General features: G+C 39.8%; 1 protein-coding gene and 1 long non-coding RNA gene across 2 annotated transcripts; one reads left to right on the top strand and one right to left on the bottom strand.

The window, feature by feature from the left end:
• Positions 1 to 1,034: 1,034 nt before the first annotated feature.
• Positions 1,035 to 5,479, bottom strand: LOC131541428 (uncharacterized). The gene is made up of 4 exons (XR_009271503.1): positions 5,339 to 5,479; positions 4,998 to 5,074; positions 4,351 to 4,439; positions 1,035 to 2,079 (listed from the first exon to the last, which is right to left on the bottom strand). It is a non-coding gene; the product is annotated as an uncharacterized LOC131541428 (long non-coding RNA).
• Positions 5,480 to 24,085: 18,606 nt separating this feature from the next.
• On the top strand, positions 24,086 to 25,107 carry LOC131541473 (proline rich transmembrane protein 1B-like). The gene is made up of 2 exons (XM_058777230.1): positions 24,086 to 24,257; positions 24,364 to 25,107. Exons 1-2 carry the CDS (start codon positions 24,135 to 24,137, stop codon positions 24,511 to 24,513), a joined length of 273 nt encoding a protein of 90 aa, XP_058633213.1. The 5' UTR covers positions 24,086 to 24,134; the 3' UTR covers positions 24,514 to 25,107.
• The last annotated feature ends 520 nt before the right edge of the window (positions 25,108 to 25,627 follow it).

Here is a 25,627-nt window from a genome sequence, read left to right on the forward strand (position 1 = left end):
GCTGGAGTTCTGAAAACACTCAATGCCAGGATGAAGATGCTGCTAACTCTTTTTATTGTTAACTAGTGTAACAATAAAAAGAGTTTGTTCATAATGTTAAAGCTGCTGCTGCTAAGATGCAATTTTGCTTGATTTATAAACTGTTAATGTATTAGGTCAGTATATGAAACCCAATTCCCTTGTTTGCCTATCAAACATTATACCACTATAATAATTAAGTGTAAAAAATGTAACACCCCTGACTGTATGCCTGCATGAAATTAGGAATTTGCTCGTGTTGAATAACTCATTGAATGTCTGCAGAGTTCAGCTTTAACCCTGTTTTAATACAGGGATGTAAATCCCAGTTCCTGGAGGTTTACCATCATGCAGAGTTTATGCTGCATTCCATTTACCTTGGAAGTTGGATTTCAGAGCTGGGAATGGTGTCACACGCAAATGGACCATGTTCCTGTAGAGAAGTCATAAGTCAGGATTTTGAACTTGGAGTGTTTGCGAAGAATTTCCAACTTCCAAGTACAATTGGTACACACCATTAGTTGCAACCTACTCCAGTACACTTGTTTGTAATGGCTGGTACAGGAGTGTTTGAATAGGGTTAGAACTGAACTCTAGAAGGTCCTTCAGGTATAGGATTTAACACCACAGCTTTAACGTTATTATCTTTGTATGAATCCCAAACCTCTGATTATCTGCACTGTAAAAAGGTTGCTGTAAATTTTACAGTATTTTACTGGCAGCTGGATGCCAGTAAATTACTGTAAAAATGGTTACAGTAATATTACTGTAATTGCATTTACAGTATAGTAATACCTTTACTGTATTTTCATTTACAGTATTATTACTGTATTTACATTTACAGTAGTATTACCGTATTTTCATTTACAGTATCAGTGCTGTAGTGTTTATTTTCATGTAGTTTAAACATTTTTTACCTGCAAAAAACAATCAAATTGTGGTACAGCACTGTAATCCATGATTTTTACCACCCCAACCCCATAAAAATCACAATAACTCATGAGCATTAGCTCTGATAATATTCTTTTTAATTGTTGAACATTTTCTTTTAAAAAGTAAAATACGAAGGTTATACGAATTACTACTTTTATTTAACAAGGATGGTTTAAATTGATCAAAAGTGAAGATAAAGACATTCATAATGTTACAAAATATTTCTATTTCAGATAAATGCTGTTCTGAACTTTCTATTCATCAAGGAAACCTGAAAAAAGTAGACTCAGCTGTTTTCAACATAATAATAATAATAGTTTTTTTGAGCAGCAAATCAGAATATTAGAATGATTGGTAACACTTTACAATAAGGTTCATTAGTTAAACATTAGTTAATGTATTAACTAACATGAACTAACCATGAGCAATACATTTGTTACTGTATTTACTAATCTTCGCTAACGTTAGTTAATAAAAATACAGATGTTCATTGTTAGTTCATGTTAGTTCACAGTGCATTACCTAATGTTAACAAGATTTTAATAATGTATTATTAAATGTTGAAATTAACATTAACAAAGATTAATAAACGCTGTATAAGTGCAGTTCATTATTAGTTCATGTTAACTAATGTAGTTAACTAATGAACCTTATTGTAAAGTGTTACCGAATGATTTCTGAAGGATCATGTGACACTGAAGACTGGAGTAATGATGTTAAAAATTCAGCTTTGATGACAGGAATAAATTACATTTTAAAATATATTCAAATAGAAAACATTTATTTTAAATAGTAAAAATATTTCAAAATTGTACTGTTTTTGCTGTACTTTGGATCAAATAAATGCAGGCTTGGTGAGCAGAAGAGGCTTCTTTAAAAACATTAAAAATCTTACTGTTCAAAAACTTTTGACTGGTAGTGTTAATAAAAATCAAATAATATTAACAGTAAAAATGAGTTTGTGTTGTGTTAAATTTCAGTAATTTTGACAGTCAAAGTTGATAAGCTCTCCGATGAGAAACAGCAGGATGGGATTCAGGCAGATCCTTTTTCTTTGCACCCTCTTTCCAGAATTCCAGCTGACCTGTGACTTTCAATGCATTTGGTGCCACAAAGATCTGAATGAACCTGCAAGCACAAGAAAAAAAAAAAAAGCATTACTTTTCAAAGCAGTGTTTACAGAATTTTCCTCAACTGTCAAACTTGGTGCTGTATGCACTTTGATGTTAATAAAACCTTATATACTACATCTGAACGCACCTACAAAGGAAGATACATAATTAGTTGATAATCCATCACATTCAAATGATTAAAGCTCCATTTTTTACAATGCATTCTCAATCAGTAGAGCAAAGTGCTAGAATGCTGAATTAATGGGTTTGATTCCAGGGGCGGTTCTAGGGTGAGTGGATATCCGGGGCTTAGCCCAGAGACATTAATTTATGTATCAGAATACACGGGATACAAGTCAAATAAAACAGGCTATGCTGAAAAATTACATTGGCTAAGTGGCTTAATTTTTATTTTTTTAAAGCGACAAGTGTAATTAATTATAATTTGCACTTACAAATTGTATAAATAATATTATGAAATTAATGTTTTAAATATAAACACAAAAATATGTAATGATAGAAAAAAAAAATAGAATGATACTTTTAAAAATTAGACTAAAATTACCAGTAGGTGGCAGCAAGCCACTGTCTTAATGACTGAGCCATTGAGTCTTTTATTCAATCTATTCATTAAAAACTGCTGATTCTTTCAGGAACAAATCACTTTATATTAACTTCTCATTTATTGAATTTTGTTGCCCTGACACTTAGTAAAGTCTGCCACAGACCATGCTAAATGCTAACCAATCTGTTCATATAATCTAGTTATTTCTAAATGTGTGTGTGTGTGTCCTAGAAAATCTGTGCTTATAATACCATGATTAAAAATCTATATTTGTTGCTTTACAGTAACAGTAATCTAATTTTGTCAGATGGGGATATCGGTATTATGAATTTATAGGCTACAGTTAGTTAAAGATACCTGAAGCAGCTACATTTAGCTGTTTAAGTGCTGGTTCAATAGAAATAATTTTAATGCGCATGAAAACTCAATCTTGATGCGCACACACCCCTAGCGCCACCCCTGTTTGATTCCCAGGGAATGAATAACTTAATAAAATGTGTAGGGGAGCGCAGGGCACAAACTAACACGGGGTAAGTTGTAACACACATGGTTTAAATATTTCCACACATGCTAGCATAACCAAATACTGTACAAATACAAATTTACAGTATTTACTACTGCCATATCAACACTATATAGAGAATAAAGGGCACCAAAATTCAAAAATCTTTTGAAGATGTCGCTGAATATATATTCTACCAAAGCAGAAGTACATTTCTGGCTAAAGTAAATTGTCATCTCAGTTTTTAGTATTCATTTAAAATTAGACAAATCTGCTATTATTTTAATCTCCAATCTGTTATCAGTTTAGATAGTTTTATAATGCTTTGCTATCTAGCAGAAGACGCTAACCAGTTTTAAATTCCAGTTGCACAGATGGGGATCGTTATAACACTGTGTTACAATGTGCCCCGCTATTATTAAACTATGCTATTCTATGACATTAGCAATGCAATTTACACCATTTACTTTTATGAGTTTCAATGAGAAGCCACAAGAAGCAGGTGAATAAAGACTGAGAATCGATGTTTAATGTTCAGAAATTGTTATTTCAAAAAATGTATAGCATTTTGGCGCGTTTATGTGTCTCGTGTCCTGTGTCCTATGACAGCTGTGTGTGGAGGGAGGGGAGTGTATCATTTCTGAATGTGTTTCTTCATTTGCGCACTCTGTTTTGAACTACACTGTATATATAGCTGTGTGTTGTGATCAGGGCCATCCCAAGCATGGTTGCAATGTGTTCATTGTCAAACTCCAAAATTAGATTATTTTTAATTCTTAAAAAATGCCATTATTTTATTTGAAAAAGTTAATGTTTTTATTTTATTGACAAAATATTTTAGTTTGTCTTGTATATTTTTTCATTAGATCCGATAATATTTTAAGCTGTCATATGGTTATGTTACAACATGCCCCTCACATGTTACAATGTACCCCACCTATGGGGCATGTTGTCACTTCCATTCATTTGAGATAAATAACGAAAAACATATACACCTGTAATTATGAAACAACGCAACATATTTGTAGTAGACAAGTGTGAAATTAAAGTGTATAAATAAATTATACTCTGAACCCCACGTAGATTTACACATGCTAAGAAAGTCAGTGTTAGGTTGTGTCCCGTGCTACATTACATACAATATAACTTGCTTTGGATAAAAGCATCTGGCAAATGCATGAATGTAAATGCAATGTAAAACAAAATGTATTTTGGGTTACCTAATTCTGCATTTCTGTAAAACGGACAGCTGGCTGTATGATGATTCTGCCCTCATATTCAGGATCCTGTTTTTGCTTGGAGAAATCTCCTGTAACAGACAGAGTCACAACACCCTTTTAGTGTTACTATAGTTTATGATCAGAAAAAAACTACCGTACAGTAATACAAACATTTTGAATAAAATAAACTTTTTTGGCAACACTTTACAATAAGGTGTCATTTGTTAACATTAATTAATGTATTAACTAACAAGAACAAACAATGAACAATGCATTTATTACACTATTTATTAATCTTTGTTAATGTTAGTTAATGACAATACAGTTGTTGTTTATTCCATGTTAGTTCACAGAGCATTACCTAATGTTAACAAACACAACTTGTGATTTTAATAATGCATTGGTAAATGCTGAAATTAACATTAACTAAGCTTAATAAATGCTGTAGAAGTATTGTCCATTAATGTTTTTAACTAACGTTAATGTTAACTAATGAACCTTATTGTAAAGTGTTACCACATTTTTTATATTTATAAGCAAAACTTACTATATTAATATATTGTTAGCCCGTTCCTTTCTTTAAAATGTAAGTTAGTGGAGAACAGCAGCCCGTGGCTAATTTGGCTACTTTAGTAATGAAAGCTCACCTGTTGTTAAGACGGCAATCACAGGAAAAGACTCCATTACTCCTCCAATGCAGACGACATGACCACAAGATCACAAACTTGAAAATAAAATACAAAATATGTACTTTACAGTGATATTTCTTAACTCAGTTTTCCTCAGTATTTCATGTTATCTCGCGGTTTTATTTTACGTCTCTCACTGAATAGGGACTGTCTCTAAAGTTACATACGACATTGGTACACACGTTTCTAACTTAAATAGCATTTGAAGAGAATTACACTTGCGATAAAGAGGCAGTCTACAAAAGATATTATGCTTCTCTGTGTTCGTTAACTTCGGCTAACTGACATTATTAACTTACCAGTTGATGTATCATCGATGGCATTCACAAGAGGCTCCAACATACACCTCCGACGTTGTCGACGAAATCTAGACTAGAAACTTGAAAAGAACAAAAGAAGTACTTGAAAATACTGTGCAAAATCTCCACTGAATTGAAACAGTGGTGTTGCCTTACGCACTTTACCTCAGTAACTTTATTTCACATTAGTTCGTTGTTAAGGTTAAGTAACGACTCGCCAGATTAACTAATTTGCATTAAAGGGCAGCAGAACATACAAACGTGTTTCTCGGTTTAACTAAAATTTATTTTGACTAATATAGGCGATCTCACCAGTCGATGTTATCACCGTTATGGCGGCGATCCGGCCCTCAGTCAGAAAAAAGGGCCCCAACTCAGGACATGAAAAACCACACCATGAATAATATTAGTTTGCTGTTAACAAGTTAAAACATCTTAAAATATCTCAGTTTTGCATAAAACAGAAATAACATACTAACCTTTTTGTCCAGTACAGTGTAACGTGTCTCTTTTGTCCTTTTACAGCTGATTCCACCAAACAGCAAACAAAATAAATCTCCCTTGCCATTAGTCAGTTTTTCGCGGGCAAGTTCACTACTGTAAATTTACAGTAGTTTACTGTAGTGACCATATATTTTCCCATAATCCTTTGCAGTTTACAGTAAAATACTGTATATACATTTTACAGGATCTTACTGTACATAATACAGTAAAATACTGTTCAAATTACAAAAATCGGTTACAGTGTGGTTTAGGTGTGTTTGATTAGATTTGAATCTGCAGGTTGATCTCTAGGAGCGGGATTAAGCACACCCAAAAGAGATTAAACAGTCTTTGATGCCCCTTTTTAAAGCATGTGGAGAGAAGGTCAACTCATCTACTGTACCTATGTGTAATGAATATGAAGAGTTCAGATGCAAAAGCCTCTAAGTACATCTGCCGTTACATGGGGTTCTATGTAAGTACTGGTACTTCTGAATAGGTTGAGGCTGGGATTTAGCACATTTGAAGTGAAAGTACTGAACATATACTATGTATGGAGAGCATTCACTCAGTATCGTTATCTCATTTTTGACCAAGATGGTTTTTAGAGGCTTTTGCATTGGAACTCTTCATATGTTCTAGACAATGGGATATTATTATCAAATTAGAGCAAGGTGTCCAGTTCTGCTCTTGAAGGGCCACTCTAGTGCAGAGTTTAGCTCCAACCTACTCCAACACACCTACAAATATGGTTTTATTATCGGGAGATACCAAGGTCAACAGCTCTACTTTTGAAGAAAGTGTAATGGGTAATCACATGTGCCATTTTGTAATTCAATTCAAGTTTATTTGTATAGCGCTTTTCACAATGCAAATCGTTGCAAAGCAGCTTTACAGAAAATTAAAGTTTCTACATTGTATATTTACTAATAGTTTATCAGTGGTGACTCTCTCAAGTTGATGTCCATATGGAAGAAATGTATGGTAAAAATCAAGCAGTTAGTTAATATCATGTAATCAAACAGACAGTGAACACTATTAACAGCAATGATTATATGTTGCGATCAAACTTATAGCAAAATTTGGTAGTTTTGTGTGTTTGTTTTATAACCAATCACATAACAGCCTAGGCATCACTGAATCACTGTTCTGTTGTGTGACAGTCTATCACTCTTCGCAGATACCACAGAAATGAATTTGAAGTGCCTTGAACTGAATCCCACCTGTGACATTGTCTTCGACTTTCCTTATATAACATTTTTCTGTGTAAGCTCCAAAAACAGATAAATCCAAAACAAATGTTTATTGGCAAACATGTTGAAGATTAGCTGACGATTCATTAAATGATAAGCTGCTTTCCCACAGAAGTTTATCAAGCATTGATAGCATTGTCCACTGAGATCCTTTAAAAAAAAAAAAAAAAAAAAAGTGTTGCGTTTATAATTTTGTTCAGTGTATATTATATAAACAAAAACTTTTATTTTGGATGCGATTAATCGAGAAAAAAAAAAAAAAAAGATTTGGGCCACATTTTTCTGCAGTGTGAATGTAGCCTTAGATATAGGAGACATTCAAAATGTGCAGTGTTCGGGGGCTCCAGGACAAGTTTTGGAGTCCAATCCTGGTCCTAGAGTCCCACAGCACTGCAAATTTTGTATACCTCTCTTATCTGATACACATAGTTCAGTTCAGGAAGTTCTCTCCTAATAAGCTGATGATCCAAATCAGGTGTGGTTGAATAAGAGAGACATACAAAATATGCAGAGTTGGGGGTTTCCAGGACCAGCATCGAAAGCCACTGAATAGAGTGGGATTCCAGATTAGATTCTCACTGACCAAGGGACGAATTTGAACTCTAAACTAATGAAGTTTCTGCAACAGTAACTGCAGCCATCTGCCCTAGGCAATGCTATTCCCAGACTGATGGACTAGCCCTTCAATTCAATAATCAAACTGAGGAAGTTTATCAGTGATATATGGTAAAAATCAAACAATAAATATCAAGTCTGTGTGCTGTAGGTGAAGTGTGGTTTGTGATCCCAGGCTCTGTCTGACATGTAAGTTGCAAGGGTATATACAGGTACTGGTCATATAATTAGAATATCATCAAAAAGTTGATTTATTTCACTAATTCCATTCAAAAAGTGAAACTTGTATATTATATTCATTCATTACACACAGACTGATATATTTCAAATGTTTATTTCTTTTAATTTTGATGATTAGAGCTTACAGCTCATGAAAGTCAAAAATCAGTATCTCAAAATATTAGAATATTACTTAAGACCAATACAAAGAAAGGATTTTTAGAAATCTTGGCCAACTGAAAAGTATGAAAATGCAAAGTATGAGCATGTACAGCACTCAATACTTAGTTGGGGCTCCTTTTGCCTGAATTACTGCAGCAATGCGGCGTGGCATGGAGTCGATCAGTCTGTGGCACTGCTCAGGTGTTATGAGAGCCCAGGTTGCTCTGATAGTGGCCTTCAGCTCTTCTGCATTGTTGGGTCTGGTGTCTCTCATCTTCCTCTTGACAATGCCCAATAGATTTTCTATGGGGTTCAGGTCAGGCGAGTTTGCTGGCCAATCAAGCACAGTAACACTATGGTCATTGAACCAGCTTTTGGTACCTTTGGCAGTGTGGGCAGGTGCCAAGTCCTGCTGGAAAATGAAATCAGCATCTCCATAAAGCTTGTCAACAGAAGGAAGCATGAAGTGCTCTAAAATTTCCTGGTAGATGGCTGCGTTGACTGTGGACATCAGAAAACACAGTGGACCAACACCAGCAGATGACATGGCAGCCCAAATCATCACTGACTGTGGAAACTTCACACTGGACTTCAAGCAACATGGATTCTGTGCCTCTCCACTCTTCCTTCAGACTCTGGGACCTTGATTTCCAAATGAAATGTAAAATTGACTTTCATCTGAAAAGAGGACTTTGGACCACTGAGCAACAGTCCAGTTCTTTTTCTCCACAACCCAGATAAGATGCTTCTGACGTTATTTCTGGTTCAGAAATGGCTTGGTAGCCCTTTTCCTGAAGACGTCTGAGCGTGGTGACTCTTGATGCACTGACTCCAGCTTCAGTTCTCTCCTTGTGAAGCTCTCACAAGTGTTTGAATCGGCTTTGCTTGACTGTATTCTCAAGTTTGCGGTCATCCCTGTTGCTTGTGCACCTTTTCCTACCCAAATTCTTCCTTCCAGTCAACTTTGCATTTAATATGCTTTGATACAGCACTCTGTAACAGCCACACCTTTCAGTAATGACCTTCTGTGACTTACCCTCTTTGTGGAGGGTGTCAATGTTTGTCTTCTGGATCATTGCCAAGTCAGCACTCTTCCCCATTATTGTGGTTTCAAAGAACAAGAGATACCCAGAATTTATACTGTAGGGATGGTCATTTATTGAAACTCAAATGTAAATATTCTAATATTTTGAGATACTGATTTTTGACTTTCATGAGCTGTAAGCTCTAATCATCAAAATTAAAAGAAATAAACATTTGAAATATATCAGTCTGTGTGTAATGAATGAATATAATATACAAGTTTCACTTTTTGAATGGAATTAGTGAAATAAATCAACTTTTTGATGATATTCTAATTATATGGCCAGCACCTGTATATGTACCACTAGGATCCATGCAAGGGCTTTCCAGTAGAGGAGAGAAACGTAAGATGGGAATAGAAGTTGTAGCTCATGTTCTTGAGCTTTTTTCCACTCTTCAGTGATGATGGACGCCTTGTTATGCTCCAGAACGTCTGTAGCAACAGTTGCCTAGGGTGATGCAGACAGGTGTGAGAGAAACTTGCTGCCTTACAAACTGCTGTGTGTGTGTGTGTGTGTGTGTGTGTGTGTGTGTGTGTATGCGTGCCTTTTTGTGACAAATGAGGACATAAATTTGTATAATGACAAGGGTATGACATAGGTATTACAAGGAGAAGGTGACTTTTCAGGACATTACCCCATGTCCCCACTTTTCAAAACGCTGATAAATCACACAGAATGGAGTGTATTGAAAATCTAATATAGCACAAAGTTTCCTGTAAGGCGTAGGTTTAGGTGTAGGGTTGGTGTAGGGCAATAGCACATACAGTTTGTACAGTATGAAAACCATTACGCCTATGGGATGTCCCCACTTTTCACAAAAACAAACGTGTGTGTGTGTGTGTGTGTGTGTATACAGTACATATATAAGACATATATGTCTTCAGCTTCTGAAATTATGGGGGAAAGTTGGGGAAAGCTGTCATTGTACATTTGAACTCTTATTTTGAAACTGTCCTGTTTCTTGTTCCTGTTTCCTTCCTAATTCCCTTATAATTTGCATCTGTTCCTTGCTTAGTCTAATTAGTCTGTGTATAACAAATATATAAGATTCCTTGGTAACACTTTAAAATAAAGAACACGTATTCACTATTAACTAAGAGGCTTCCATCATTAAACTCCTAATTACTGATAGTAAGTAAGGTAGTACTTATATTTTTAGGTATGGGCTAGGGTTAGTGGATCTAGAATATGGTTGTGTAGAATAAGCCATAAATATGTGTTTAAGTACTAATAACAGTATGCTTGTCATGTGTGTGTTCCTGTTTGCCCTTATTTGGTTTTTCCTGTTTCTTGTCCTCGTTTAGTTTGATTTGATTCCAGGTGTGTCCCCCCCATACAATCAATATCAATACAATCCAGGAGGGCAGTGGAGCGGAGGCGGAACAGGGGGAGGGACGGAGGGCCAGGTCCACGTGGAAGCAGAGAGGCCGGGGACTGAGGCAGATCAGGGCACCAAGGTGGAGCAGGAAGCCAGGGTGGAACCGATGGAGCAGGAACCCTGAGCAGAGCTGGAGACCAGGACGGAGCCGACAGAGCAGAAACCCACCAGGGCAGAGCCGACGGAACAGGACCGTGGCAGGGAACACAAAAAAATCATCAATAGGTTCGCTGACTGAAACTGGACAGAATGACAGTTCATAGACAGGGTTAATGACTGAAACGGGACAAGCTGACAGTTCAAAATCAGGTTCATTGACTGAAACTGGACATGATGACAGTTCATAAACAGGATCACAGACTAGGACTGGTAAGGGCGACGGTTCAGCTGACACACTTGGGGGAACAGAACAAGTAGCCAGTTCATGAATAGTCTCTATGGCAGTGACAGAGTTAACATGAAAGACATGGGATGCATTGATAGTCTCTGGGCTCAAGACAGGTGGGGTTAAGGGTGCAAAGGCAGGTTTTTGAGCTGTGACAGACAGGGCTGAAAGTTCCGTGTTAAATTCATTGAGAGTGGTTGGACAGACAAACCATTCAGCATTGGGTACATTGGCAAAGGCTGATTGGGTTGACAATTCACAATTAGATGCAGGAGTTGATTTAAAATTGACAGACAGTTCAACATCAGACTCAAAAGCTACCTTCGTGCAGACAGAGAGTTCATAACCAGGTGCACTGACAGAGGCTGGCGTAGGCAGTTCAGTGACAGAAACTGGCAAGACAGACAATTCATACTCAGACCTATTAATAGAAGCTGGACAGACGGATGGTACAACAATAGACTCAATGACTAAAACAGGACTGACAGAAAGTTCATCAGACACATTACTTGAAATGGAACAAACAGATGGCTCAATATCAGACACATTTGGAGAAACAGAACCGGCAGGTAGTTCATGAGTGGTTATTTTTGTCAGTGACAGGGTTAACGGGGCAGACATTGAATGGTCTTTTTGTTCCGGGGTTCATGACAGGGTTAACAAGGTTTACAGAAACTTCGTTTACAGCTTCCATGGCCGTGACAGGCAGGGATGAGGATTCACGAATGGCCCCTATAGGCGCAGCAAAACAGTCAGGAATTTCACAGCCCGCATCCTTGGGTGTGACAGACAAGGTTGAGAGTTCAGAGGTAGCCTCCTTGGTTGGGTCAGGGCAGGACAATAGTTTATAACTGGCCTCCATGGCCGGTTCAGAGCAAGGCAAGAGTTCACAGACGGCCTCCATAGCCGTGACAGGGCAGGGCGAGGATTCACAGACGGCCTCCTTGGCCATTTCAGAACAGGACAAAAGTTCATAAGTGGCCTCTGTAGCCGTGACAGGATGGGACGAGAGTTCAGGGACAAGTTCATAAACCGGATTTGTTACAAATTTATAGTGTAATTCATAGTTGTAAAAAAAAACTTGTAAAAAATTATAAATTTGACAGTATTTTACAGTGAAATTACATATAATGGGATGTTTTGCCCTTTATTTTAATTGTATAGCTAACTAGGCCTTTATAACTAGGCCTGGGTCTATTATGTCTTCTAACATAATTAAACAAACTCATTCAGTGGGACAAGGCAATAACTGCTTTGGCCAATATACAAAGCACGTCAACGATAAAGGATAATATAACCTGGAGAAGGAAATTAAAGGTGTTCACTGAGACAAAGGCAAGGTTTCAGAAGGACTGAACTCTTGCTAATACCTCTTGCGTGTCTAGAATGCTGCTGTACATACGAAACAGCCGGATACACATTGGTAGAAAGACATTTCTTTAAAGTGCACAGAGCACCTGTTAGAAGCCTGTATGCCTTGTGCTTCAGTTTATTTGGCAGAAAAGACACAGTCTCAGTGCTGCTCATCTTGAACCATTACTGAGAATTAGTGTGCCTTGAGGCAAAACTGGCCTCAATCTTTCACACTTAAACAACTTTGAACCAAAGTTATCTGAACATTAGTTATTTTAAAGAGCAGGTTGCTTTCAATAAAGACTTTGTAGCAAAAAGATTTTGCTACATAGTAGATTCATTGTCAGACTGACTCCAAACAATATGGAAAAGCGCATATATCTATAACAGATCATGTTTTAGATTCCTGCTGTGCCATTCTTTAGGAACATCCTATTGAACTGCAGAGCTGAACACAGCATGTATAATACATGAATTCTCTTCTTTTCTGCTTTGATTTTCAGCTTTCACCTGCTTACGGTCCAATCTGAGAGTTTTTAAAGGTTATCCATCATATGTTAAAATAACCTTATTGAATTTTATCAAGGGATAAAAATCAATGCTTTAAAGGAAGCAAATAGTGGTGTGCTATGTATGTTGCATATTCAATTTTATAAGGTCAGCAGTGGAAAAATGCAAGAATTTTAGTCAAATGTCTTTCCAAAATACACAGGGAAAATACAGTGTTTTTGACATTTCTGTTACTGCCATAGTTTCATCACATCCCTCTGTTATAAAAGCATGTTCCTCATGGTTTAACACAGTCCGAAACCGAAAATGTGAAGGAAGCTGGGACATCAACATGCCAAACATATCAACATAAACAAGAACAACTAATAACTTTGTTAGTTACTACATGGAAGAAGTAGATTGAAGAATGTTGCTCATTATTTACTATACAAGAATCCTCTTTGTCAGGCTTTCATTGAGGGCAAGCCTTTATGGGATTTAAAGGTAAGGTTGTTGTGCCCCCTCCTGGAGTTTGTTGGATAGCACAGCCCATTATTACGTATAAAATACACTCACCGGCCACTTTCTTCACAGGTACACCTGTTCAACTGCTCATTAATGCATATATCTAATCAGTCGATCACATGGCTGCAACTCGGTGCATTTAGGCATGTTGACATGGTCAAGACAATCTGCTGAAGTTGAAATCAAGCATCAGAACGGGGAAGAAAGGTAATTTAGTTGACTTTGAATGCACCATGGTTGGTGCTGCCAAATGGGCTGATCTGAGTATTTCAGAAACTGATGATTTACTGTGATTTTCATGTACAACCACCTCTAGCTTTTACAGAGAATGGTCTGAAAAAGAGAAAATATCCAGTGAGAGGCAATTCTGTGCCTTGTGGATGTGACAGGTCAGAGAAGAAAGGTCAGACTGGTTCGAGTTGATAGAAAGGCAAAAGTAACTGACCATTTGTTATGATGGAGGTATGCAGAAGAGCATGTCTGAAAACATCAAATCTTGAAGCAGACCACACGAGGTGCCACTCCTGTCAGCTAAGAGCTGGAAACTGAGGCTACAATTCACATAGGCTCACCAAAACTGGACAACAGAAGACTGGAAAAAGTTTGCCTGAGTCTCGATTTCTGCTAAGACATTTGGATGGTAGGGTCATGTACAACATGAAAGCATGGATCCATCCTCACTGCCTTGTATCAATAGTTCAGGCTGGTGCTGGTGGTGTAATGGTGTGGGGGATATTTCTTTGCCACATTTCTTTGGTCCCCTTAGTGCCAGCATTGTTTAAACACAAGTATTGTTGGTAATTCTGTCCATCCCTTTATGTCCACAGTGTAACCATCTAGTGATGGCTACTTCCATCAGGCTAATGTGCCATTATGTCACAAAGCTCAAATCATCTCAAGCTACAGCCATATCACCCTGCAGCCCAAGACCGGTTGCCCATGGAAGCTAAGCAGGGCTGAGCCTGGTCAGTACCTGGATGGGAGACCTCCTGGGAAAACTAGGTTGCTGTTGGAAGAGGTGTTAGTGAGGCCAGCAGGGGGTGCTCACCCTGCAGTCTGTGTGGGTCCTAATGCCCCAGTATAGTGACGGGGACACTATACTGTAAAAAAAAAAGCACTGTCTTTCAGATGAGACGTTAAACCGAGGTCCTGACTCTCTGTGGTCATTAAAAATCCCATGACACTCATCGTAAAGAGTAGGGGTGTAACCCCGGTGTCCTGGCCAAATTCCCTCCACTGGCCCTTGTCTATCATGGCTTCCCAATAATCCCCATCCACTTGATTGGCTCTATGACACTCTCTCCTCTCCACCTGTAGCTGGTGTGTGGTGAGCGCACTGGCGCTGTTGTCCTGTGGCTGCTGTCGCATCATCCAAGTGGATGCTGCACACTGGTGGTGGTTGAGGAGAGACCCCCCACATGATTGTAAAGCGCTTTGGGTGTATTGCAATACACATTAAAGCGCTATATAAATGCCTCATTCATTCATTCATTCAAGCTGGTTTCTTGAACATGACAATGAGTTCACTAAACTCAAATGGTCACCAGATCTCAATCCAATAGAGGACCTTTGGAATGTGGTGGAAGGGGAGATTTGCATCATGAATGTGTGATTTATTTATTTTTAATTTTTTTGTAAGTAATGCACAACTAGTCTGCATGTGACCTTTTAGTTTCAAAACATTACCCAGAGAATTCAGCCTCTGAACTCTTCTCTCCTCTAAACTCTTCCCTCACTTGGGTGTGTTCTGAAGGACTCAACACATCCCTCCCACAGTCTCTTCCAGCTCCTACCATCAGGAAGACGGTACCGGAGCATCAGAGCCCGCTCTGCCAGACTGCTCAACAGCTTTTTCCCCCAGGCTGTGAGAGCCCTGAACTCAAATCACCCCGCCCCTCTCTGAACCCCTATACAAACCCCCTACCTCCTGAAACATGTAACGTGCAATTCGAAGTGTGCTACACACAGGTGAGTGGGCCTGTACAAACCACCTGTAGTAGCACACTCTCCTCCTCTATGCGCACTAGTCACTTTTCACACACACTGCTGTGTGTACACAAATCCCACAAAAAGAACTCAGTAATATATGTATGTTTACATGCTCATGCACTACAAATCATCCTGCACTGTTCCCCAGCCAGCTGCTTGAACTCAATGTTTCTCCTTGCACATGTACAGTATTTATCTGAAGCATTCGTATAGTTTGTATAGTTTGTATTTTTTAGTTTGTATAGGTACTTTTTATAGATAGTATATTTATAGTCAAAATCTATCAGTAGGATAGTTGTGTATAGGTTTATATTGTCTTACTCCATTGTTGTATGCCTGTATTTATGTAGCACCGTGGTCCTGTGAGGCACGACATTTCGTTCCACTGTATGCCCCCGCATGTAGCGGAATGACAATAAAGCTCAACTTGACTTGAACTTGACTTGACTTCTCTTTATTAAAGGTCCAAGTGTAGGAATGCCATATTTCACACATAAAAAAAATAATAATTAATTTAAAAAAACCTGATCTAATAAATAAAGCAATCTCAGTCGTTCTGCTTTAGGTAGGAGGTAGTAAATATATAATGACTAAAATAGAATTAAATATTATTAAATGAAAACAATACAATGATGTTGAAGTATAATAATTCAACAAAAATGTAATTAATTTTTCTTTTAATTAAATTTGAATTATATTTTATATTTATTTACACTGTATTTAGTATCAGTTTTGCATTATCAAATGGGGACTTCAAGGACAAAAAGTTAGGAAGCACTCATTTATTTTGTGAAAAGCCGTGTTGGGCTAGTTACTCAGAGAATGTAATATATTACTCATTACTAGTTACTCCTTTCAAAAATAATATTGTTACTTTACTTATTACTTTCTGGCAACAGTAATTAGTTAAACTACTAGTTACATTACTTTTTCTTCACGCCCCACAGAAGTTGTAACTGTGTATCTTCCACATAAAATTCCTCTAGAATGTTATTAACAACATATTTCTGCCTCATCATTTGACCAAAATCCACATTGGATCGCAGTCAGAAGTTATTACAAACACTCAGTGGCGACTGATAGTGACATTCAAGTAGAAGTGTTGTATTAATCTCATTAATTGTCATGTGTAGCTTGAAGCTAATTGTAATTTCTCCGTTACCCATATACAATTATATTTCATTATGTATTTGATCAAATCACATAAGTTTGTAAGAAACCGTTTAATTTTCCAAAACGATTTTTAATTATATTAATATAATGTACCACATGCTGATCAGAGGGATGTGGGTGGGATGTAATTCCAGAGAAAATAGACACAACAGTGTCCAGATCATCTTTTTTCCTGACAAAATCAATATAATGCAATATTTCTATCTGCTGAATGTAAGCTTTTCCATATTCCGAGCTTGCCTGCTGCACTGAGGACATCACATGCATGTGTGAGTCGTGAAAATTATGAAAATAAATCTAGGAATTATTTGATCGTTGGATTTTAAATCAGCGGGATTGAGGCATCAAAAGTAACTAAGCTGTTCGGATGGTAACTGTAATATCATTACTGAAATCATATTAGTAACTAGATAGTAAAGTTTGGATACAAACTTTAAGTTGGCTTGAAAAAGCCTAGCCAGAAAGTTTGTAAAAGTTTTAAAAGCTTGAAGTTTGAAGGTTTTAAGTTTGAAGTAGTTTGAAATACGTAAAATAGTTTTAAAGATTAAAGTTTGAATGTTTTAAAGGCAATACAGTCTATCAGAAGAACAGATCACTGGGGTACCTGTGGTAGTTGTTAGGGTGTTACTATGCGGTTGCTAGGGTACTTGGGGTGGTTGTTAAGGTGTTGCTATGCGGTTGCTAGGGTACTTGGGGTGGTTGCTTAGGTGTTGCTATGCGGTTGCTAGGGTACTTGGGGTGGTTGCTAGGGTGTTGCTATGGCAATCGGGATGGTTTGCTAGGTGGTTGCTATGGTACTCGGGGTGGTTGCTAAGGTGTTACTAGCTTGTTGTTAGCATTATTAGCAAGTTACCAGCATGTCTCTAACATGATTAGCATGTTACTAGCATGTTGTTAGCATGATTAGCAAGTTACTAGTACGTTGCTAGCATAATTAGCAAGTTGCTAACATGATTATATGTTACTAGCTTGTTGCTAGCCTGTTTTCAAACATGATTAGCATGTCGCTAGCTTGATTATAGCATGATTAGCATGTTACTAGCAGGTTGTTAGCATGATTAGCTAGTTACTAGCATGTTGCTAGCATGTTTCTAGTATGATTAGCAAAGTTACCATCATGTCTTTAACATGATTAGCATGTTACTAGCATTATTCTAGCATGATTAGCAAGCTACTAACATGATTCTAACATGATTCTAGCATGATTAGCATGTTACTAGCATGTTCTTAGCATGATTAGCAAGTTACAGCAGGTATCTAGCATTATGCTAGCATGATTAACAAGTTAATAGCATGTTGCTAGCATGATTCTAGTATGATTAGCAAGTTACTAGCATGTTGTTAGCATGATTAGCCAGTTACTAGCGTGTTGCTAGCATGATTATCAAGTTACTAGCATGATGTTAGCATGTTTCAAGCATGATTCGCATGTTGCTAACATGATTCTAGCATGTTTAGCGTGTTACTAGCATGTTGTTAGCATTATTAGCAAGTTGCTAGCATTATGTTAGCATGTTTCAAGCATGATTAGCAAGTTACTAGCATGTTGTTAGCATGATTAGCAAGTTACTAGCATGATGTTAGCATGTTTCAAGCATTATTAGCATGTTACTAGCATGTTGCTAGCATGATAGATTAGAAATATTATTATATAGAGTGGAAGCTTATATGAGTTTGAATGGGTTAGAATAGACGGTTTCAACGGTCAGTTTTGATATCGTGGCGGATCGCCACAAATAAATACATGTATGTGAAACACATCCCACAGCACAACCACCGGAGCCCAACTTCATTACTCATCACTTTAACTTTAACCGTGTTTGTAGCCAGCGCCACTAACAAGACCGATAAACAAATACAGACCGGAAGTTAACTTAGGTCCAGGTGCGTGCGCCTGATGAAACCGTCTATAGTACATAGCATGATTAGATAGATTAGAAATAGTATTAGATAGCGAGGAAACTTATATGAGTTTGAATGGGTTAGAAATAATACATTGAAGTTTTTCAAGCCAACTTAATTAGTTACACTACTAGTTACTGCAAAAAGTAATATTATTACAGTAACTAATGCTGCGTTCACGTCATATCGTAATTACCGTAATTCCGAGATGACAACACGTGACGTTCAACTTGGGGTTGTTCACGTCCTCCAACTGGGGATTATCTGTTTCTATAGCGACAGTCAACAAAATGAGCCCGCGAAAGAATGTTGAGAACAACAACAAAATAACAGTACGAACACGGTATGTTTTTCATAGTACATTATAGTATCTATATACAGGTGCTGGTCATATAATTAGAATATCATCAAAAAGTTGATTTATTTCACTAATTCCATTCAAAAAGTGAAACTTGTATATTATATTCATTCATTACACACAGACTGATATATTTCAAATGTTTATTTCTTTTAATTTTGATGATTAGAGCTTACAGCTCATGAAAGTCAAAAATCAGTATCTCAAAATATTAGAATATTACTTAAGACCAATACAAAGAAAGGATTTTTAGAAATCTTGGCCAACTGAAAAGTATGAAAATGAAAAGTATGAGCATGTACAGCACTCAATACTTAGTTGGGGCTCCTTTTGCCTGAAATACTGCAGCAATGCGGCGTGACCCACAAAATCACAGAAAGAGCAAATTCCTTCCCCTCTGGGTTTTCAGGTCCACGGGCCGACAGTGTGCGACGCGTTGCCTCCTCACTCTCGCCCGCGACCCATCTTGCCAGCGGCCAAGAGAGTGCGGTTCGGGGACGCAGTGCCTCCCCACGCACCTCTAGCCAGTCCCCTCTGGGACCCAGGGAGTTTTGCGAGGATGCCTCAGAACGCACAGCCTTCTGTAACATCCCGCTCTACTCCCCTTCGCTGCACCACCACAGGTACGTCGATCGTGCCGTTGGAGCCACTTGCACGGCGTCTGGAGGCGTGGCTCACGCTGCCCAGCCCGTCTCGTTGGCTCACGCGCACGATTCGACTCGGCTACGCGATTCAGTTCGCCAGGCAGCCTCCCAAGTTCAGTGGCGTTCTCGAGACCTCAGTGGTAGCTCGGAACGCTCCTGTCTTGCGCGAGGAGATTGCTGTCCTCCTGGCAAAGGGTGCAATCGAGCCGGTCCCTCCAGCTGAGATGAGGCAAGGGTTTTATTGGTCTTCGACCAATTCTGGACCTGCGAGTCCTGAACCGGGCCCTACACAGGCTCCCGTTCAAGATGCTGACGCACAGGCGTATTATAAAGTGCGTCCAGCCCCAGGATTGGTTTCCAGCGATCGACCTGAAGGACGCTTACTTTCATGTTTCGATCCTTCCGCGACACAGACCGTTCCTACGGTTTGCGTGCGAGGGTCGGGCATGGCAGTACAGGGTCCTCCCCTTCGGGCTGTCCCTATCTCCCCGTGTCTTCACGAAGGTCGTAGAGGGCGCCCTTGCCCCGCTAAGGGAAGTGGGCGTCAGGATCCTCAATTATCTCGACGATTGGCTCATTCTGGCCCAGTCGCGAGAACAATTGTGCGATCACAGGGACAGGGTGCTTCGGCACCTCAGCCAGTTGGGGTTTCGGGTCAACTGGGAAAAGAGCAAGCTCTCCCCTGTGCAGAGAATCTCTTTTCTTGGTGTGGAGTTAGACTCGGTGAGTATGACGGCGCGCCTCTCGGAGGATCGCGCCCAGTCGGTGCTGAACTGCCTGAGTTCCTTCAGAGGCAGGACTGTGGTTCCTCTGAAACAGTTTCAGAGGCTCCTGGGGCATATGGCATCCGCAGCCGCAGTCACGCCGCTCGGATTGCTTCATATGAGACCACTTCAGCACTGGTTGCACTCCCGAGTCCCGAGGTGGGCATGGCGTCGCGGAACACTTCGTGTGAACATCACACAGGAGTGTCGCCGCTCCTTCAGCCCCTGGACGGACCTTGCCTTTCACGGGCCGGGGTGCCCCTAGAACAAGTGTCCCGGCATGTCGTTGTCACGACGGATGCCTCCAGTACGGGTTGGGGCGCTATATGCAACGGGCAGGCAGCCTCGGGGCCCTGGACAGGGCCTCGGCTGCTTTGGCACATCAACTGCCTAGAGTTGCATCTAGCTTTGCGGCAGTTCCGGCCACTGCTGCTCGGCAAGCACGTGTTGGTCCGTACGGACAACACTGCGACTGTTTCGTACATCAACCGGTTGGGAGGTGTACGATCACGTCGCATGTCTCAGCTCGCCCGCCATCTCCTCCTCTGGAGTCAGACGCGGCTCAAGTCGCTGCGTGCTGTCCATATTCCGGGGGAGCTCAATCGTGCGGCCGACGCGCTCTCACGACAGCTCACGTTCCCCGGAGAATGGCGACTCCATCCCGAGACAGTCCGGCTGATCTGGAGTCGATTCAGGGAAGCTCAGGTAGACCTGTTTGCTTCCCGCGAGTCCTCCCACTGCCAGCTGTATTACTCCCTGACCGAGGGCCCCCTCGGCACGGATGCACTGGCACACAGCTGGCCTCGGGCTCTGCGCAAGTATGCGTTTCCCCCAGTGAGCCTGCTCGCACAGACACTGTGCAAGGTCAGGGAAGACAAGGAGCAGGTCCTGCTGGTCGCGCCGTACTGGCCCACCCGGACCTGGTTTCCCGAACTCATACTCCTTGCGACAGCTCTTCCCTGGCGCATCCCTCTGAGGAAGGACCTCCTTTCTCAGGGGCTTGGCACCATATGGCACCCGTGTCCAGATCTGTGGAACCTCCACGTGTGGCTCCTGGACGGGACGCGGCAGACTTGAGCGGTCTCCCACGGACTGTGGTAGAGACCATCACTCAGGCTAGAGCTCCTTCAACAAGGCAAGCCTATGCACTGAAGTGGAGTCTGTTCGCGAACTGGTGTTCTTCTCGCCGAGAAGACCCCCGAAGATGCACGATTGGAGTAGTGCTTTAGAAGAGCTTTAGAAGCTCTGAGCAGCTCTTTGTCTGCCACGGAGGTCAGCAGAAAGGGAAGGCTGTCTCCAAGCAGAGGTTGGCCCACTGGATAGTGGATGCCATCGCCTTGGCGTACCAATCCCAAGGCGAGCCGTGCCCCCTAGGGGTGAGGGCTCACTCCACACGGAGTGTTGCCTCCTCCTATGCGTTGGCGCACGGCGCCTCTCTGGCAGACAACTGTAGAGCTGCGGGCTGGGCGACACCGAACACCTTCGCAAGATTTTACAATCTCCGCGTCGAGCCAGTTTCTTCCCGTGTGTTGGGTAACAGGTAAGTGGCGGGAAGAGCTGGCCGGTGTCACACTTGCTGCGCCATTCCCCCTCACCCGGGGATACGAGCGCCGTTTTCCTCCTCCAGTTCAGTTCCCCGGACGGCGAACCCTGGTGGAGTTCCTCCAGCACCCCCGGCAGTCAGACTGGGCGGAGCAGTCTGACGCCAGGCCCAGTACTTGTGTTAGCTTGCCCGGGTCTCCGGTCGGCCCCTGTACTGGGCTAGGTGTCCGTATGGCTTGATTCCCTTCAGGTAATCCCATATGTGTATTCTACCACGGTAAGGTTTCCCTCACGGTAAACCCGTGTCTTCCCTTTGACAGAGCCTTCTGTCAGGCCCTGCTGGCAGCTCTCCTCCCTACCCCTAGGTAGGATCTGCCCCAGGGTCCAGTCGTATGTAGTACTGCCCCAGGCCTGGGTCAGTCCATATCAGTGTCTCCACATGTTACCTCCCTTCGGGCAGGATGTGGCCTCCGTAGCGCCCTTCTCTGGAAGGCTCGCTTCCCCGTCGTTACTGCCAAGCTGTAACAACAAATAGGAAAGACTTGAAGCTATCTTTCATTGAAGGTCGAAATCCCTTCCGACTTCTGTGGGAAAAGGAACAGCGGCTTGGCTATCTCCAGCAGCGATGTACTCAGTGGTCCCTGCGGGCACCAAGGTTAGCGAATTTGCGCTGGGGCGATGGGAAGGTTGCGACCTTTCGCATGGCATTTGTCTGTCACGCGCTCGCTTGTCAGCATCTGCATGCCACAAGGTTGTGACGGGGTTCAGGTTGTGGCGCTTTCCATAAGACCCCTATGTCATCACGACATAACTCGTAGTGACCGACAGATAGGGAACGTCTCAGTTACGTACGTAACCCTCGTTCCCTGATGGAGGGAACGGAGACGTTATGTCCCCATGCCACAATCTTGAACCATCGCTGGTTGCCAGGGACTCGTTCTCGGCTCCTCAGCGTAAAACCTAATGAGTGGACGCACCTGCCGCCTATTTATACCCGTGTGCACTGGGAGTGGCGCAGGTATGCAAAATCCACTAGCCAATATTCATTGGCGTTTTCTCTTAAATCAGAGATGATTGGGGCTCCCAAGTAAATCCCCTATGTCGTCACGACATAACGTCTCCGTTCCCTCCATCAGGGAACGAGGGTTACGTACGTAACCGAGACGTTACTGCCCAACACTAGTCAAAAGTATCATTAAAGACTAGAAACTGAGATACAGCCAGTCAGACAGAAGCAAGCAATTTGTTGCAGCCACTGAAGTGAATAACATTTGTTTCTGCAAAGTTTCAGCATAACTGGTTTGAAATAACTAATTTGAGCATGATGATCAAAAGTTGGTTTCTTTATAAGCGATTGAAAGTGTGCCAGTTTAAAAAGTCACAAGAATATATCCTGGGGGTAAGGTTAATAATATTTGTTAATTTACAAGAAGCAGCTCTTTTTAGCTGCAACTTGCAACAAATTGTTACATCCCCCTTGTAAGTCATCTCCTTCCTTCCTCAATCATCAATCAGATATACGTGTGAAACAACCTCAGATCTTATGTATATCAAACTATATTTTTGCATTTTCTGAAGGAAATGTGGGTAGGAATTCATACATGTAACTTTTTTGAGCAAAAAACAACTGCTCATAAAACTCTGAAATGCTCTTATGGATAGGATCGTTTTCAATTGAATCATTTTCTTTCCGGTCTGTTCAGCAGACTTTGAAAAAAGCATCCAGTACAGTTTTTGCATTTTACCTCAACCCCCTCACTTTCATTTTTACCAACACCACACCCCTGCCTAGTATCCTAAAACGAGTTGCAAACCCTCAAATGATGGGACTAAATCTTCTCTAAGTCTTCAGCTGTTAGTATACATTTGTATACATATTCATATAATGTTCATATAAAATTCCATACTAACTAGTCTGAAGATATTTTCACTCTCCCCATACACAGAGCAATATATCTGTTTTAACCACTACTTAATAACAACAACAGTTACACACTTTTAAAATGGAGTAATTTTGTAATGGTTAGCACATGTGCAGTATGCATACAGCGGCTGAATTTCTAAAATGTCCACTTCGCATTGCGTAAGCTGTTGTTTATACAGTTAAGTTGCTCTCCATATGGGGAGAGTAGAAATGTCCTCAGATTTAGTATGGAACTTTGTTAGAACTTTATCTTTATATAAAGATAGAGAAATGTGTACAGCTGAAAACTTTAGTCCTGACTTTTAGGGTTCCAGACTAATTTCAGAAAACTATAGGCACAGCTTGATAAGTAACCTGATATGGTATGTAAGTACCATGAGAAAAACAAAGAATTGTGTTGGTACCCCTCCCTTCACCTGGCTTTTTTCTTCTCTTTCTCTGACAGCAGCCCACCCTATATAAACCAGTGCCTTGTACCACCCTGTGCTGAATCTGAATCTGAATCTGAATCTGAAGCTTGAAATTAAAGCTCTGAAGCTCTGAAACAAAATTAATGGAGCTTGGAAAAATGGATACATCCCGCAGGAATGAGCCAACTTATCTTGCCTGGTCCATCTTCAACACTTTTTGTTGCTGTTTGCCACTTGGCATTGCAGCAATCATTTACTCATGCAGAGTAAGTAACTTACAATTCATTTTATTTACAGCTCTTATAAATAAATGAAAATAAAAAAATGGTGCATATGTATTCTGTGCTTTTATTAATACTAATACTATTGTAGGCAGACAATGCAAATTCACTTGGAGATGCTGGAAAAGCTCAAGAGTCCTCCAGGATTGCAAAGAACCTGAATATTGCTTCACTGGTGTTTGGACTGATTGGTTTAATTATGGTGATTGTAATGTTGGTGATTGGAAGCTCAAACATGTAAGCAACATAACCATATGCTTGTGATGGAATTTTATTTTTATTTTTTATTTTTTTGTCCTTGCTATTCAAACAACACTGCAAACTATGAACTACACCGCTAAACTCTAGAGACGATGAGGACCAGCTGTGGCTTGAAAATCAAAGAAACAATGATTGCCACACAATGTTTTGTTTTGGGGTTTACTCAGTGTTCAGAAACTAAAGAACTACAAAAATATAAATTTGATTTGTTAATAAAAAAAAATTGTTTTTAAAAATGTAATAACCCACGTTTGAAACTTTTTTAATAGTTTTAATTTTTTTATAATTTCCTTTTTGTTAAATTCTTTTCATTTTATTTTGCATGTAAGTGAAATGTTCATGTGAATTCTGTTTTATGCAAAATAATATGTAATGTCCTTCATTTTAATTAGTCTTGTCTTTCACAATTCAGTGCAGTGAATACAAAGTACTGTAATCACATAGCCACTATATTTAACATTTACATGGAAAATGTAACTGGTAAATTGCTTATGTAATGGTTTTCTGCATTTATGTATTAATGGTTTTCTCCATTTATGTTCTATATATATATATATATATATATATATATATGAAGAGTTCAGATGCAAAAGCCTCTAAGTGCCATCTGAAATTTTCATCTAAAATTAGCATTTTTTTCAGGCTCCTATGTTTAGGTTCAGTAATTTTACTCTAATGGCAATGTGTAGGTCCTTTTCTATGCAATTAAAGTGAAATAACTGAACGTAAATATAGGAGCCTGATAAAAATTTTCATTTTAGAAGAATATTTCAGACGGTATTTAGAGGCTTTTGCATCTGAACTCTTCATATATATATATATATATATATATATATATATATATATATATATATTTTCTTTTACACATAAGCATTACATACATAATAAATAAGGCATACAAATGCATAACAGTTTGGTTTCTCACATTTTATACTTTTTATACTTTCTCCTTTATATAACATTTCGCCATGATACTCAAGTCTGTATTTTTCTTCACTACATAACTTCACTACATCAACTTTTATCAAATGTCATTTCATCCTTAAAAATAGTCGCTTTGCACTTTTCAGGTTATAAATTAAACTTCTCGAAAA

Source organism: Onychostoma macrolepis, chromosome 05 (assembly GCF_012432095.1).
Source record: "Onychostoma macrolepis isolate SWU-2019 chromosome 05, ASM1243209v1, whole genome shotgun sequence".
Taxonomy (NCBI): domain Eukaryota; kingdom Metazoa; phylum Chordata; class Actinopteri; order Cypriniformes; family Cyprinidae; genus Onychostoma; species Onychostoma macrolepis.

Coding starts and splice junctions, on each gene's coding strand:
- LOC131541473 (XM_058777230.1), top strand. CDS start 24,135: ATGGAGCTTGGAAAAATGGATACATCCCGCAGGAATGAGCCAACTTAT. Junction 24,258..24,363: donor CAATCATTTACTCATGCAGA/GTAAGTAACTTA, acceptor ATACTATTGTAG/GCAGACAATGCAAATTCACT.